This window comes from Agelaius tricolor, unplaced genomic scaffold (genome assembly GCF_023055355.1).
Source record: "Agelaius tricolor isolate 1412-34295 unplaced genomic scaffold, bAgeTri1.0.p SCAF_8, whole genome shotgun sequence".
Classification (NCBI taxonomy): domain Eukaryota; kingdom Metazoa; phylum Chordata; class Aves; order Passeriformes; family Icteridae; genus Agelaius; species Agelaius tricolor.
Window position 1 is genome coordinate 6,854,623 of NW_027269268.1, and position 17,484 is coordinate 6,872,106.

Consider the following 17,484-nt stretch of genomic DNA (forward strand, 5'->3'; position numbering starts at 1 on the left):
GTTTGTTTGGCTTTTGCTTGTTTTGAAAAGGGAATATGCTATAACCCTCTTCTGCTTGAAGTACAAACCTAAGGTAACTGAGTTTATTGCCAACTTCTAAAATATTGGTGACATTTTTCCAAAGGGTTTTGAATAAAACAAACTTTTTGTGAGAGACTGTGCCTCATATTCTATATAACATAAAAAACTCCAAAGACTTTGCTTTCAGAGTGTGCATTTGTGTCTCTATACTCATGATACATTTGTCTGAGGTTTTCCTCCTTAAATTCTTTGGATCAAAGCAATAATAGAAATCTAAGTTTTATTCATTAACTTCTCTCCAAGTTTTGTAATTTGCTGGAATTAAATTGGGAATCTGGGAATAATACATGATCATAGACACAATGCATATCATGCAGGCTTATTTCCAGAATGTCAGTGGAGGGTTGTATTAAATACTTTTGTCTTGCTGTAGTGTGATTACAAAGATGCTTCTGCAGCTTGGGACATTTTGTCTAAAAGCAAGAAATGTGGGATATATCTGGCAAGAGGAGATAATATGAACTTAATTCTAGCATTGCTGTTGTTCTTTACTGTGTTCTGATTGGGCAGGAAGATCTGCCAAAAAAAAAAGTCTCGGTCACATCTGTATGACTTTGAATACCTGTCAGGAAGAGGAGCAATCCAGGGTCACAGTGCTTTAAACACTGCCAGGTCTCAGGAGAGACTCAGGTGTTTTGCAGTTACCAGAAAGGAGAAAATGTAACTTAACTGCAGTGGAACCAACACTTTTCCTTTTTTTTCCCTTTTCAGCTAAACTAAGTTCAGTTTAGGATGATCTTTAAAACTTTATTAAACAGTGACAAATAAATAAGAGTAGCTAGAGTCTGTATATGACAACACTGTGTGTATGATACTTCTTTCCCAAGTAGTTGGAGAGATGAGAGGTTTAGCCTGATTTGTGTATTAGTCATTGCAGCTATTCAGGAATGAATTGTGAATTATTAGTACTAATTTATTTTATTTTATTTTATTTTAGATAGGGGTCACTGCAGGATTGGTCTGAGATTCAAGTAGCTATACACCTGATCTGCCTTTGAAGGCACACCTGTGCTGGCTGTACAAATACAGAAGTATCCAGTAATTTCTGATCTCTTGAATCCCTGCCTTATACCAGAGAGTTCATAGTATTTGGTAGGATGTACAGACTATGCCAATAAAGAATTGTTTGCAATATACTAATATATATTATGTTTATATGTATTGTTGCAGTTTTAGCCACTTTAGTTATGCAGACTGAAAGATGACAGGTTTGTCATCATTATGTCTTCTAAGAAAGATTTATTCATTTTGAAAAGGTCTTTTTTCTGGTCATTGAATCCAGGCTGATTCCAAGCCTGTGCATTTTAGGGGGCTGTGCTAGAGGACTATTCAGGAGGGTCATGCAGAGGTCAGGCATGCTTCATGCTAAGAAACTGCTTTACACAGATTTGGGAATAATGCTGTTGTTCATGGTTCCACACAGATGGTACCAGACAGGAAGAAGCGGAAGGTGAGCTCAGTGAAGAAGAACGCTGGTTTGGGAATTCTTCAGAAACTCCTTCGGAAGCATCATATGGAGAAGTCCAGGAGAACTTTAAGTTGTCTCTTGAGGACAGAATTCAAGAGCAGTCAACCTCCCCCGACACCTCTTTGGGAAGTGCAACGCCGAGCAGCAACGCAGCGGAGCTGGGGTCCATTGAAAATGAGGCGCTAAGAGACACGCTGCAGAGCAAGGAGCACCTTTCTCCAGATGTGTCCTCTCTGGGTGAAGAGGAACCTCCTGGTCCAAACAAGCCACTGAGCAGTAACCTGAGGCGGCTTCTGGAGGCTGGCTCCCTCAAGCTGGATGCTGCTGTTACAGTCAATGGCAGAGTTGAGTCCCCCGCAAATCTTGGCTCAAACATCTCTTTCTCTCCACCTGCTCACCATGCCCAGCAGCTAAGTGTGCTTGCCAGAAAGCTTGCTGAGAAACAGGAACAAAGTGACCAATACAATGCAGGCGGTCACTTTATATGGAATCAAGGTAAGTGGTTGCCAAACTCAACCACCACCTGTGGTTTGTCCCCTGATTCAGCTATCCTGAAGCTGAAAGCCGCAGCCAATGCCGTTCTGCAGGACAAATCTTTTTCCAGGACTGAGGACACGATACGATTCGAATCCTTTTCCTCACCCTTTAGCTCTCAGTCAGCCAGCTCCACGTTAGCAGCTTTATCTAAGAAAGTGAGCGAGAGAAGCATGGCTCCTGGGCAGGAGCACCCGCCTCCAGCCAGCTCTTTCCTTTCCCTGGCTTCCATGACCTCTTCAGCTGCCCTTCTCAAGGAGGTTGCTGCAAGGGCTGCAGGCACCCTCCTGGCTGAGAAGAAGAAATCACTGGTTCCTGAGGATCCTCTGCAGCTTTCAGAGATGAAACAAGAGAAAGCAACTCCACCGCAGTCTTTGGAATTACTGTTACTACCAGTCCCGAAGGGAAGAGCATCCAAACCCACCAGTACAGGTATGGATACAATTTGAACCACTAAATAGAATGTATTTGTTTTGCTATAGGCTTATATAACATCTCTTCGGTGGGTCTAGATTTGGTTTGATTCCATGTCTTATGAAAATAAGAAATAGATACTTTAGGTGAACAATAGAAAAGCTTTTTGAAGTGCCACTTTGAGACCAAGCTGTCACAAATGCTTCCCTATTTTAAAGGTGTGAGTGTACAGTTTGGTACATTTTTTTCCCCTTTTATTCCATACAATAGTATTTTCCTCTCTTACCAAGTTTAGAATGTGTCCACAAAAATATTTAATGGAGAAGATCAAAGAATCCCTGTGAGGGAGCTCACAGTATCAGTGAGCATGTACAAAACTAGTGCTTTTGAAATATTGGACAAGGGAGAATTCTCCCTCCTGCTGTCTTTGTCACAAATGGACTTTTGTGTAATCGCTTACTATCCTGTCCTAATTTACCAGAGTATATTATTGTGTTGCCACTTTTCATTAAAATTTTTTTACAATCCTTTGTTGTTAACAAAAAAAAAAAAAAAAAAAAAAAAAAAAAAAAAAAAAAAAATCCAACTAAACTGCGTTTCTCTAATTTGCTCAACAAGAAGCATTTTACACATCTGACTTTCCTCCATCAGTTCCAGTTGACAGTCAAGGAATCAGGGTTATAGGGAAGAAGAAACTGGGTAACAAAAGCTTTAAAGAGCTGGCAAACCATGCAGGGGAATTTAAATGATCCATCTTCAAAATAAGGAAAAATAATTTCTTTAATCTCTTTCTATAAAAAGTTCACATCACTGATTCAAATTTCTGGTAGAACATATGGCTTCAGGTGTGGTCAGTGTTCTGCTGCAGAGGAAAAGGAAGCATGGCAGATATCTTCATGAGATGCACAAAGATGTTTAGCATATTCCAGCTTTATCAGGCTGAGTTTTATCAGGAGTACTAGCTGCACAGCTGTAGCAAGCCAGTGTACAGACATGAAGCCTGACATGCATGCTGTGTAATTGCCCTGCTGGTTTTCTGCCCTAACCTCTTTGTTTAGGGGTATCCTGAGGCCCAGTCAGTCCCTGTGCAGCTCCTGGTCAACACTCTTAGCTTAGAAGCTATTGGATGGACAGCAGTGCTCATCCCTCCCTTGGGAGAGGAGGAAGAGGGATGCAATGAGTAACAGCCAGTACCAGTTTTTGCTCTGTGTTATACATGTGTTCTATAAATGCTTAAGTGCTGTGTTTTGCCAAGGCAATTAAAGTGGCAAACTATTCTTGGCATGGGCCTGGCCTAAGTTTTTCATTAGTTTAGATTAAGTCCTTCTTGGAGTAACATAAGCTAAAAGATGAATGTGTACATTTGCCATGAAAATAAATGTTACATATTCCTGATTGCTTTTGCTCAGAGTACTTTATGGCACTAAAATATTGGGGGGAAAAAAGTATATAATTATATAATGCTTTATCTTGTTGTGTCTGTCTGGTTGTTCCTTCAGACTTTTTTTGTCTTGTTCCCAGAGAGAAGTATCTTTTCCCTTTTTGTCTTGTTCCCAGAGAGAAGTATCTCAAGTATAGCTTGAGAGGTCTTTTCCCCCACACTCACACATTGAACTTTTACACTGATGGGTTTGCTTTGCTGTTACGAATCTGATTCACTTCCCCACCAGCAATGTGTAGCTTTGGTTATGAGATCAATACTCAGTGAGATTAATTAGATGTAAGTAAGGAGCAGCAAGGATGGAGGCTATTTAAAGAGGAGTAAGTTAATAACAAGAGCATGCCTGCTGCTCTTTTGTCCACCACGTTGAGCTATTTGCTCAGAATTATTTCAGGCAAGAAGCTGGAGCCATGGCTTGTCAGAGTGTAGTTGCCTCTGAAATGGCATGTCAGGTTTGGCCAACCTAATCATGACCTGCCTGTTTATTACAGTAAATTGGTACAGAGGAGATTAACTTTTCTATCAATCTGTTACTACTGCCAGTTTTATAAACTGCTTTCACATTTGGGATGAAGTTGGAAAGGAAGCCTGAAATATCTGTTAAGTTCTCATTGTTTTGAAAGAGTGTGGGTGACAGACCTTTCTTTTACTGTCTGAAAACTTATTTGGTGTAACTTAATGTCTGTGATGCTTGGAATTTTGTTCCCAAAACTTCTTTGGGAAGCATTGGCTTACTCTCTCCTCACTGGAGAACTATTGTGATATAAGATAGATATCAGTATAAATGAAGGAAAGCTGAAACTCCTGATTTTCTTTTTAGTCTGAGCTTCATGTAGTACAGAGCTAACCTGGTTCAGCTCTGGAGCATACTGGCACAATTCCTGAGTAACACTAATTGTTACTGTTATTGGTGAGGTCACATGCATTCATCCCACTTGTTTGCATATTTTTTTAATGTGCTAGATCACCCTTGATTCATCTTGATTGCAGATTTATTTTAAGGGGGTCAAAACCAGGGAATATCTTGTTACACATTTCTCTTCTGGGTGATAACCAGAGGCTGAAGAAAAGATGTGATAGAAGGAAAAGACATGATAGGTAAAAAAGCCACCCATGTATTTTTTCTGTGGTTTATCTCTCTCCTGCCTTTTGTGAAGAAAAAAGTAAAGATATTTTAAAACAAACATAAGCAGTAATGACATTGGTTTTGGCCTACTCTTTAGAGAGGCAGAGAGGGGAACAATTTGATATTTTAAGTGTGATAGAATATTTTACAAGGAGAATTTCTGAACTTGCAATAGTACATGCTTTGACATTGTGTCCCTTTCTGTACTTACATAATGACTGCCTAATCAGTTGAATTACAGTGGGTTTGTTTCCTACTTACTTGCAAGAATTGTATTTTGGGACAAGACAGATCTTTCTGGAGGTTTTTATCACTTAGTTCCTCATCAAGGGAATTTGATGTTTGCTAGATTCTTATCAGTAATAGCAATGAGATTAAATAGTCTGAAAGAATTTTTGAATAGCAAGATGCACATTGCTGAGCTCTGGATATTTGAAAACAGTCTTGTCTTTTACAGTGAGGAAAAGGACATCCAGCTCCACTGTAATAGTAGGCCTTCCTTTATAGTAATGAGAGGAAATTGTAGTGAGAGGATGGATGGATGGAGGGTTAGTTGTGCAAAGTCAGCAGCAAGGAGTTTCTCCTCTCTCCTTCAACCTTGTGATGGCTCTGCACTTGGAAGTCTAACCATATTTTCCTGATCAAAGCCACCAAATCCTTTTTTTAGGTGAATTGAGCAGTAAAGCAAAGTGCAGACATTTAGGAAGGCAGTAGATTTAAAGCCCTGGCAATTAGAGGAGCAGAAGGAAACCTATGACCTTTGATGGCTGGTACTGCAGCAGTATCTGCTTGAGCCATAACTGAACAATTTCAGCAGCAGGACTTCCAAAGTCTTTCAGTTCTAGTGTTAAATATATCAGCCATGCAATACCAGCATGCTTTTCAGTTAAGTTGTGGGTTCTTCCATGCTTTATATCCTGCTTCCCTGCTGGCTAACCATCACATGTAGAAATGGATCATTTTTTTAACAGTTATGCATATTGCCCATACTCTGCTACAACCAGCCTTTGATAGGAAATGAAGCTGAAAAGTGATGATTATGAGAGGCATTCATCTTGGTGCAGTTCAATTATAAGGAACATTAGGACCCAGGTGAGAGAGAGGAGCATCCTCTACTGATTAGTGAAAGGAAGTTTGGAGCATTAACCTTTATAAATTATGGTGACCTTTCTCAGAGGGATAATAACTAGATCCAGGGGAAAAGGTATATGCAGGGGGGAATGGAAGCTTCTAGTACCTGTTGTTGTTTAACCAATGTCTCTACAGATGAAACTTGAGAAATCATTGAGAAATACATCTTGAGTATGTTTACAAGGGGAAAGTATTTGGCAAGTGGCTGTAAAGGATCCTCTCTTTTTCTTCCTGCTAAGCCTCAGAAGAAGAAGGGGGAAAACCTTTCCAGTGTCCCATCTGTGGTTTGGTTATCAAGAGGAAGAGTTACTGGAAACGGCACATGGTGATTCACACAGGTTTGAAGAGCCACCAGTGCCCACTCTGTCCTTTCCGCTGTGCACGCAAGGACAATCTCAAATCACACATGAAGGTAAGGAAAACCTTTACTGACAATCAAAATACCCAAATCATTAGTCAAAAACTGATAGTACAACAAAGCTATTTCATTTGCATTTGCAAGAACAAAATTTCCCTATTTGTACTACAAATGATGCCTGTACTTAAGTAAAGAGGCCATAAAAAGAAAGAAATAACCTTCATTGCATTGCTTGCCTTTCCATTTTAAGCAATGTGGAAACTGCTTTGGCTTATGTCAATTTGGTACAGCACAAGCTGTGTGTGACTGATTCAGTTCCAGAGCTGGAAGCACCAGAAGCAGGGATGCTGGTTGGGATGTGACACCACACAATCCTATCAGTGCTACTGCCAGGATGCCAGTGCATGATAATAACCCTGCATGCCCACTGTAAGTGGGCAAACCAACTTGGCCGGCTCTAGCAGGGATCTCTCCATCACTTGCTACAGGCAGGCCTGCAGTTTTAACTTTTTTCTTGCTGTAGCTTTTAGCTGTGGGCATTTCAGGAGTGAATCATCCAAATCAAAATGAATGACAGATCATACTGTAATATTTTGTTTTCAAGTTTAAAGTGTGTTTTTAACTCAGCCTGAGTTTTGGGCTTAAGCTGAAAATGACCTTCTGAAGGAAGCAACATCTGTGTTGATACAGAAAAATATGAAAAAAAGAAGAAACTGATTGTCTGCTTAGCTGAAGTACTACATGGGTGCAACACAAAGTGCTGAGTGTTGCAAGCTGTAGAATATTCTTGAGGAAGTTAAAATGGAACCTGTCCTCTTAGCACTTTGATTGATAAGCTGAAGTGAAAACATTTTTCTTGTTAATGCAGTTGAGTTTTATAATAATAGTGAAATATTTTATTATAATTACAATTTTGTCTGTTTTAGATGAACGTGTGTAACAGGGGATCAGACTGGTGTGAGGGGGAACAGAAATGCCTGTTCAGGTTTCAAATATGCTATTGCAGAATCTGAGCTTACTGGACAAGAGTATGGCCTTGCTTACACTCAAGAAGCTGTTCCCTTCTGTGTAAATTATTCTGATTCCTCTTGTCACAACATCAGATCTCGCTATGGTTTAAGTTGTTGCTAGGTCTTAAATCACCCCCCTATAGTCTGAAGGCTCATTCCTTAACACTTCTACTGTAGATCATTGCACTATTCCCAGGCATCCTCAGTGTCCATGCTAATCCTTATCAAGTCAGCTCAGTGCGTATGGTTCTCTCTTTTAGGACTTGCTGTTCCATGTTGACTAAAGGGCACAGATGGCCAACCTAAGCAGAGGATGAACAGATAGGATGGGAACACAGCATGGAAAGAAAGTGTGGGGGTATTTGTTTGTTTGTTGTCAGCTGCTGACAACCTGCACAGAAGTGTGCATCACCTAGAAGCTCACTGCTCCCTGGCAAAGACCTGTTGTTGTCCCCTGCTTTGTAAAGGACATTCCTATTGTTCCCTGCAGAAAAAAATTGTTCTCTGCGTTTTTCTGCCTTACTGGCAAAAAATGTTGTTTAAAGGTTGAGGATCTATCCCTTCCTTTTTGGCATGGTGATTTCTGCAGGTGGTCACAGGTAGGATGTTGGACAAAATCAGAGACTTTTTCACTGTCTCTGTGTGTTCTCAAAGTGATGGCTTCCTGAGGCCCTTGTGCTTTTTTCTGCTCCCCTCCCAACATTAATGCTTTCATTAACTGAGCCTGCATCTGCTTAAAACATACTTCCTTGTACAATCAAGTAGCATGGAGTGTTAATTATTTGGTGATACTGTGACTATGACTGGGTAATGCTCAGTTAGAAACCCCTGAGGTCAGAGTCAGGCCTGTTTGACTCAATGCAAGACATTACAGCCACCTTCAGCCTCACTGTGGAGGCATGGTCTGAAGTCTCCTCCACCTGGAGACTGCAGTCCAGTCATAAAGGTCATGATGGACTTGGGCATCTTTGCTGCCAGAGCTGCCCTTATTTGAGGTGATAGCAATTGTCTTATAAAACCAGGTTTTTGCATTTGTTTTTTGGTCTTACAGACAGATGCAAAGAATCACAAGCACAACAATCTGAGAGATAATATCTTACCTTAGTTTCAAACAGTTTCATACACTTCTCTTAAGTGACTAAGTAATTAATAAAATTATTTTCTATCACATCAAAACTGAAGCAGGTGGATGAGGAAGGGGCATGTTAGTCTTGTGTCCAAAAGTGTCAGACATAATTGGAATTCCTTTTGGTGGAAGTATAAATTGATAACAAGATTAAAAATTTTTTAAAATGAGATTTCTTTTCTCATTATAAACAGTGCTGCCTTTAACTGGAACATATATAAGCCAACAGCATTCAAAATGGACTGAATGCACACCAGAAATGGTACAGTACAGCTGGGAGCTACTTGGGGTGCAGTGTTCTGGTTATGCCAGCTGGGTGTGTTGGTTTCTCATTGTCTTAGTATCCCTTGGGAGCTACCTGGGCTTGTCTGCTTTCTGGCAGGCAGCCCATGAAGGTAGAGCTGCTTCTGCTTCTCCACCCATTTCTCCCCATGTGTCAGCTGTGCCTACAGGTGAAGACAGATTTTTTCAAAGGCCACTCAGAGCTAAGGTACTGGGCTGGTGTTTGTCATTCATGACAAGCCAACTTTTATTCCAGCATTGGCTGTAACAAACCAAGCTTTTTTCCAAGGGCAGGTAAATCACCTTAAAATCTTTGTTTATGCTGCTCTTTGGTTTTCATGGGGGTTTTTTTCTCTATTGATAAGGATAAGAGGCAAAATGTGTTTTGTTCAGCTGCAGTCCTCAAAATCTGATTATTTTGCTTTTGCATCCTTCTAGACAACATAGCCATGAGCTTGAACCACCTTATTTATTTTTTTCCTAGGTTTTGTAGACATTCTCCACTGAAACTGGTTATTTGGAGATTTCATTTTCATGAGTGGTCTGTGTGTATCCATATGGGCCTTCCTTACTGTGTCTTTAGGCTAATGACCCATAAGTATATATTTTATATATTTTTTTATATATATATTTTATATATATACTATATACTGTATAATATATACACATATATTTTATACATATATACATATATATACACATATATGTGTGTGTATATATATATATATATATATATATGTATATGTAATTTTATTATAGTTGTAACATGTCTAAGTGACTGACCCAGAACTCAAAATTGCCAGCTTTTTTGGTGTCCTGTCCCCTGCTATGGAGAAAAACTTAATAGAGGATCATTCCAGCCCTGACCCATATTCAGATCTGCATATGCTACCCACCACATGGATGAAACTTTCTTCCACTAAGGGCACTTTGCCAGGGCCAGCTCACAACTGGAGGCGAGGAAGTGAAAGGAGCAAGAAGGGAAACAGAAGGAAAGTTTCCACACAGACACACAACAAACAAGGAGGCTGAGTAGCCTGCCTTTTAAGGCACAGAGTGTTAACTATAATTGTTATATTGTGTTTAGACTCCACAGTGACAGGCACCTTATAAAAATCTAAAAATAGATGTAGTGCAGAATTTTATTAGGGTTTTTTTTGGAGGTGAATTGTAGTGCATGCATAACCACAAGTTTGGGCTTTTGTTCCCAGTAATCTGGGGGGAGCTGATTCTGGTATCACAGCATGGTTTCCAGGGATGCTGAGAGCACTGAACTGAAAATGAAGCTGGACAAAATGAATGGGTAACTGAGAGAGGTCTTGTCCAAGGAGGCAGCAAGTATTATTCTTGAGTCCTTCTCTCTGTTTTTCAAAATATATGTTCAGTTGGAATATGTTTTCTTCCAGAGACAGTATCCTATGTACTTCTTCTGCAGAAAGCAATGGAAAGTTGTGGTGTAATTCAGCAAGATGTTGTCAGGCTTTTCTGCTTTTCCTGGTGGGGATTACATTTTCCTCAGAGCAATACCACAAGCATCAGTCAGACTTTGGCCAATTGGTGCCTTTGGATCATGCACATATCTTCCTCAGCAATTGGTGGACAGATAGGCTGTGAGATCATACAGCTATGTTCCAAGAAAGCAACAGGATATTAGCTGAGCACTTGGAAGGGGGAGTGAGGAAGAGGAGCATATGGCCAAAAACAATATCTATAAATGTTCTTTGTGCTGCTATATAGGCATAAGGCAGGAATGGGTGAGCTATCAGCTGTAGCAGTGGAAAAGAAGTTTGGCATTGTGAACATGTGGTGAAATATGAGGATTTGATAGAAAATGAGGGAAGGGAAGATGAGGCTTAGCAGGAAGGTTCAGTGCAGTGGTAGGCAGGTCATGTGATGCTCAGCCACAGGATTTTCCTGCTTGTGAAGAGCAACCATCTCAGTGAGATCCAGATTGATGGTCTTGTCTGATACGAAGAGGGTCATAGTCAGCCTTGCAGTTAGGGAGCCTATTAATGATATCACAGCAGGAATCAGGAAAGGTCCTGAGGAATGGGGCCAGGTATTCAGTTCCCCTTGCTGATTTGCTTTTTCTTCTTTCTTCCTCAGCTAGTGCCAGATAACTGTATAAGCTTTCCTAATCCATTTTGGTGAAGTATAGGACTGGTTCTTTTCAAAGCATCTTCACCTCTTGGGAGAGGGAGGTTGAATGTGCCTTATAGGAGGGAGTTTTATTTATTTTTAAGTTAAACTTGAAGAGCCCTGGGAGGCACCTGTGATTCCATGACCTCCCCAGCAGCTGAGGGGAGCTAATGCAAACTTGCACAGCTTTTCAACACATAAAATCTGTGCCCAGAGTCTCAGACAGGCACCACAAATGACTTCAAGTATTTCCCTTTTAATCTTTCTTTTTGCATATGAGACAAGGATAAGACAGGACCTTAAATCTTTTAAAAATATATTTTTTTAATACCTAATCCAGTCCAGCACTGCAGAGAGGCCTTTCCCCCACCCCCCACCCCCCCCCCCCCGTCCCTTGTTTTCAAGTAAAGCAAGGAAATACTTTAAAAAGGAAAATACTATATGAATAACATCTGTCTTGAGGGGAAGGATCAGATCAAAACTAGCAACACAGAACTAAACTTTTGAAAATGCAATATTTTAAAAATGAGGGAATTGTTGGAAAAGAGCATGAAATGAAAAAGCAGAGGGCACATGCTAGATGTTAAAATGAAAAGCATACTCAATTTTTAAAATAATCCCACAAAAGAAACGAGAATGCCTGTGTCTCATAACCAGAAAGCAGAGTCTGTGCAAAGCATTACCTGGCTTTAGGGAAGGGGAAGGGAAAAGATCAACCTCAGCAACATCACAAAATTGCAGGATGTGCCTGTGTCACCCTTTTCCTCACCCCTACTCCTGTTTTACCCTGTTGGGTGGGATCAGATGTACTTGTAACTGTGGTACATCTCTATGGCAGGTAAATCAGCAGGGATGTTGCTTATAAGTATGAAAAGATGACTTAAGAAGTGGCTTATGATACCAGGAAAGTTACAATGTCCACAAAAAAAAACCAAAAAACAAAAAACCAAAACAAACCAACAAAAGTAACAGAAAAAGCAGCACATTGATACAAGTGATGTGATGCAATAGGAACATGTGGTTTCTGTAAAAGAAAATAATGTGTTCCTCTACTAAGATGGTTTGAGCATGTCAGGAAAATCATGGACTTTAAAATCAGTTGAAATTTATTTGGTCTATAAAAAAAGCCTTTGGCAAAGCTTCTCACAGAGAAGCTGCCAAATAAATTAAGCAATGTGATGTACTATGGCAAATTAGAAATTCACCAAGAGACAGTAAAACAAAGGGTAGAAAGGAATTAGCAATTTTAAGCATGACAAAAGGCTAACAGAGGGGTGTTCCATTACTAAAAGTGAAATTGTGCATATTTTAGCAAATATGATCTACACAGAGTGATGACTGTGGGTAAGAGAATTATAGATGGTGCAACCTTATGTGCATGAATTGAGATTAAAAAAGGCAAAGCTTGAAAGGGAACAAAAGGAGGCTGGCTGCCTGATAAACAAGGGGGCAAATGAAGTTATTGTTGACAAATAGAAGGTACTGTACCTTGGAAACCAGAGTCTAATAATGCACCTGCCTGTTGGATATAATGAACTGTAACTGCTCAGGAAAAATATCTGGATATTGTTATAGACAGTTCAATGAAAACCTTTTCTTGGCATGCACAGCAGTGGTTAAAAAGCACATTAGATATTTTAGTGTCTGGAGAATAAAACAGAAATAACACTGAAAATGTAACAATGTTACTATTAGCATATGGTATGCTGCCACTTCTGGTCACTGCATTAGAAAAGACATGAGAAATAGAAGGGATTTTAAAAGCTGGTAGTGAAAATTATTAATGGGATGGCAAGAAAGGACTGCCTTTGAAGAAAGGAGCTGAAAAGAATGGGACTGCCAGGAGGGTGAGAGAGGTGTGATCAGAACAATGCTTGATAGAGAAAATGAACTGAATGGCCTCTTTTTTTCTTTCTTGTAATCTGAGAATGAGGAGGCAGCAAAAGAAACTGAGAGAAACAAAAATTTAAAATTTTGACCAAGAGAACTTGTACCCAAGTCCTCAAACAAAGCCTAAAGTTTGTAAGGACGCTGTAATTCTGTTGAAAATTACTGCAAGTGTCATAGCAAGCACACACTGGAAAACTGCAGAACCACAAAATATCATTTGAGACTGGGCAGGCTGCAGGTTAGCATCAAGAGGATACAAGTCCTTTGCCCAGTCAAGGAGAACATCCCTGGTTAAAGGAAATAAACTCTGAAGCCAGAAGCCCTTAAGTGGTTCTGGCATAAGTCAAACAGCAGTTTTATGGGATTTTGAAAGAAGCATTGTGTATGAGCAGGTTGTGCACTGTGGTTTGTTGCAGTGTAATTCAGAGAGATCCAAATCTGGCAGCAGCTGGGCTCAGGCTGGCACTTTGGGGAAAACCTGCCAGCTGCACTCTTGTCTCCTCCTGCCTGTGGTTCTTGCAGGGAGAGCCTGTTGGAGTCTAAAGAAGACATCTGATGGTTTGGGTAGCATTAGCACAGTATAAGAGCCATTCTCTGCCTCATGGAGGGAGCAGGCAGCTTTTTGGACTGTAATATTGCGTGGCCTAAATCTCCCCTGTGGCTTTCTGTGTAGCTCTACGGGGTTTCTTGTATTTCATTCTGCAGCAAGTAGTTGCTGCCTTGACTCTTTCCCCCAAATGGCAAAGAATGGCAATTCTTGGCTCTTTTAACTGCTGCTGAATGAGAAAATAAGGGATAGATTTTCCTTTAGAGGGATTTTAGCTTAGCTTTAGTGTTCAAATTTTTAAATTAATTCTATTTATTTTTTAAAATAAAATTTAAAATCTTCTAGTGGGAACAGGCTCTGGATATTGGCGGGCTAAATCTTTGGCTTAATGGTTTTTTTCATTTTTTCTTGGTCTAAAATTTTTCCTTTCAATACTCAAATATTTTGGGTTTGAACTCTGTCATTCCTTGGCTGTGAGTTAGAAATGCTCTTTATTTTATGAGAAATCCATTGATGATGAAGTCACTGTTTTTGGGCAGGAGAAAAAAAATCTAATGAGTCAGGGGCTCTTATTTTCTTCCATTCTCAAAAGATATTGCAGAGGTGGCATGCCCTAGTCCTGGGGAGAGGAGGTGGGCTCCCACCCAGGCTCTGTCACCTGCCTGCTGCAGGGACAGCCTTCTGAAGGCATGGGATTGATGCTGTGATAAGGAACTCTGGAAGATGTGGTTAAACACATAGGCAGGGAAATGCTGATTGAAGGGGGGACCCTGGAGAGAAGCCCTGGCACACAGAATCTGTGGGTGTAAGAGATAAAGTTGCCATGGTGAGGGTGCTTGCTGCCCTGAGTACATCTCGGTGTTCTCTGTGGAGAGTGCTCACACACTGCTGTGCTCACAGACCATCCTGTCTCCACTAGTGTACACAGGCAATCTGGTTGGCATTTTCATTGTAACCTGCTAATATTTAGAATTTATTGTGCAGCTATTCTTCTGCAAGGTTGCTTTAAATATGTGTTAGGTTAGCACTAGCTTCTTTGGTTTTTTTTTTCTTTTTGTCTTTGTCAGGTGCAATTATAGGATTGCAGAATTGCTTTGTCTGTAAATGTCATGCTTAGACAGTATTGAGAATGTCATTCTGGCCAAGAGAAATTCTCTCTTGCTATCTGTCTTGCACCTCCAGAGCCACCAAAGAACCACTGAATGAAAAGTTACACAGCACTGGTGAAATGTGTCTTCACTGAATGCAAAAAGTATGAAAAGCAGGACATCGCCCAGCTTCACATTTCAGCTGACCTGAGTTGAGGGCTTGTGTAGAACTGGAAATCCTGGATCTGAGCTTGTGACTGAGTTCCTCTTACAATATAGGAAATTAATCAGGCCAAGTCTAGCACTATGTGTAACTCCAGCCTGAATTCTGACAGAGCCTTGCTTGGGAAATGCTGCTGTTACCCTGGAGCACTGTGGTGTCTGCACCAGGACCCTCAGGATCTGGATCTCAGCTCTGCAGGAGACTGGAAAGTGCTGAAAGCCTTAGCTAAAGCTAGGTTTTCCAAGCTCCCTTGTGTAGATCTGCAGCCCTCAGGGCTTTTGGACTCCCAGGCTGTAGCAGCAAACCCTAGATCCCTGGCACAGCTGGTTTCCTCTGAGCCAAGCCCAGGGAGCAGGGAGAAGGAAGAGTGTCTACTCAGTAGGGTAAGGGAATCACACCTTGTTTGCCAAGAGTTCATCAAACCTCTCCATGTTTCAGGTGAAATATTTTGCATTCAACAAATTGCCATTTTCCAACAAAAATCTGTCTCACTGAAATGTTTCCAACCAACTTGAGTCACAAGTGAAAGCGAATGTGTGGAGCTCAGCTGGTGCCAGTGTGTCCTGATCACATGTTCATCCATTAGTAAGGAACAAATGTATGTGTTTGCCAGCCTTTTTGCAGGGAGTAGCCTGCAGGAATGCTGCTGTCAGGATTTAAAATTTATTAGTGAAGCCATAGCGAAAAGATTTTTCAACAGCCTTGCTGCTATTATGCTGGGCTCAGTTGCTCCTTCTCTTTAATGAGTACTGTATGAAGCAAGAAATTGTATAATTATATGTCTGTAGCTTATATAGTTTAATGAGTGTGTCTGTTCATGTAATATGTGAGCCATTGTGCATGGATGGATGGAGTTCCCTCTAAAGGTAATCGGGATGGAGCCTGGGGATGGCAGGCATTGCATACACACTGGAGCATGCAGGCTCCATGACAAAGAGCCTGCAGTCCAAATATGAGGCCAGTAAGATTAACTGTGATCCTTAATTGACTGATAAACTAGAATAAATGGCAGACACCATCTCTCATATTTCTATTGTATCATAAAAGAGCTGTTTATTTTCTGGTAGAATTAATTTGCAGCAAACTGTTTCAATAGCTCCTTGGTATTGTCAGGTGCTGTGTTTTTACTTTAATGATACATAAATCAATGATGGACATTGCTGTGTTGGTTGGGGTTTTTTTAGCTGCTCTGAACAATTTTTATTAGTTAGGTTGCACAGAGTGATGTTTGTTTTTTAATCAAGAAAGCTATTAGTTATAGCTTGGAAGTCTTTATGCACTGACAGGTCATCAGGATCTGATTGTAAGGACTGTTTGATCCAAAGCAGACAACATCCTTTCCAAGCTGCAGAAACAGATGTTCCTGACTTTTTCCTTTTTTTTGTTTTTTGTTTGTTGTTATTGTTGCTGTTTTCACTTGAGTCCGATGCTTAAGTTCTTTGACTTGTGTGAAAGAATCCTACTGTTCTTGGGGTCTGACCACTTTCCCAGTGCTCAGAATGAAGAGTTCACTCAGTTAATATTTCCTTTTTTTTTTTTCAAACAGTGTGAGAAACAGAGTTGAGATTTCTGCAATTCTATTAATCTGCTTGGCTTAATACAAGCTTTTGTCTTTCCCCTCTTGAACCAGGTTCATCAGCACCAAGACAGGGGTGAGACCTTCCAATGCCAGCTGTGCCCTTTTACCTCCTCCCGCCACTTCAGCCTGAAACTCCACATGCGCTGCCACCAGCATTTCCTCAGGACAGAGTCTAAAGTGAAGGAGGAAATGCCAGAAACTGAGGTGAAGGGGTCACCACAGCTAAACAGTGACTCCTGCCCAGGAGCACAGAGGGAAGGAGCGGGGCCTGAGCTCCCGGGATCAGCATCTGTCTCCAAAACACCCGATGTGGCTGGGCAGCCTGCTGGGGGCGTTCCGCCTTTGCTGGTGAAAGAAGAGCCCAAAGACGACACTGGCGCCCCAGCTGCACCTTTTGCTCTTAGCACTGTTGACAGAGCCCCAAACAACACAAAGCTGAAAGACTCCTCTGACTTCGTGGCCAATACAGCATCAGCACTATTCAGCCAAGACATCTCCGTCAAGATGGCATCAGATTTTCTTATGAAGCTGTCAGGTAATTGAGCAGCAGCACTGGCTGCTCTTTCGTGGGCTAGGAGACACTTTGTCTTGGTTTTACTAAGTCAAGGAATTGCTAGGAGCAAAACATTGTAGCTTCTTAACTTATAATTTCTTGTTTCTGTTGGTAGCAGAGGTGTATGGTGAAGGGCAGAGGGGAAACAGTGAGAGGAGAGAGGGGTTTTGCTGTTTAATTGCTGGGATTAGGAGTGAGAAATGTTTATCCAGGCTTTCATGTTCATTAGCATTTACCTTGGCAAATCTATTGTGATGCATTTTCCAGGCATGCTGAAGTTCCAGTTTGAAATCACTGAGGGTCACCCAAGTGCCCAGCATGTTCAAAAATTCAGTTTTTAAGTTTTCTGCCTTTACTGGTCCTTTTTAACACGGGGGTAAAGTATTGGTCACCTTCCTTTCCAAGTAGTATTTGAGGCCTATATAGTAAATGCATGGGAAGTGTGAATGTTACTACTTTTGGGCTTTGTTGCTAACACTTTTAAAGGAACAGTA

At 40.8% G+C, this 17,484-nt stretch overlaps 1 protein-coding gene across 2 annotated transcripts in view; it reads left to right on the top strand.

Moving 5' to 3' along the window:
• ZNF827 (zinc finger protein 827) overlaps positions 1 to 17,484 on the top strand; it is a 98,580-nt gene that overhangs the window by 23,387 nt on the left and 57,709 nt on the right. For both annotated transcript variants that reach the window (XR_011679895.1, XM_071431487.1), the window contains 3 exons: positions 1,505 to 2,515; positions 6,435 to 6,607; positions 16,489 to 16,972. Coding sequence is in view for 1 of the 2 variants with exons in the window: in XM_071431487.1 (XP_071287588.1) it covers positions 1,505 to 2,515; positions 6,435 to 6,607; positions 16,489 to 16,972 (1,668 nt within the window). In the remaining variant the exon portion in view is untranslated. The remainder of the gene's footprint in view (positions 1 to 1,504; positions 2,516 to 6,434; positions 6,608 to 16,488; positions 16,973 to 17,484) is intronic.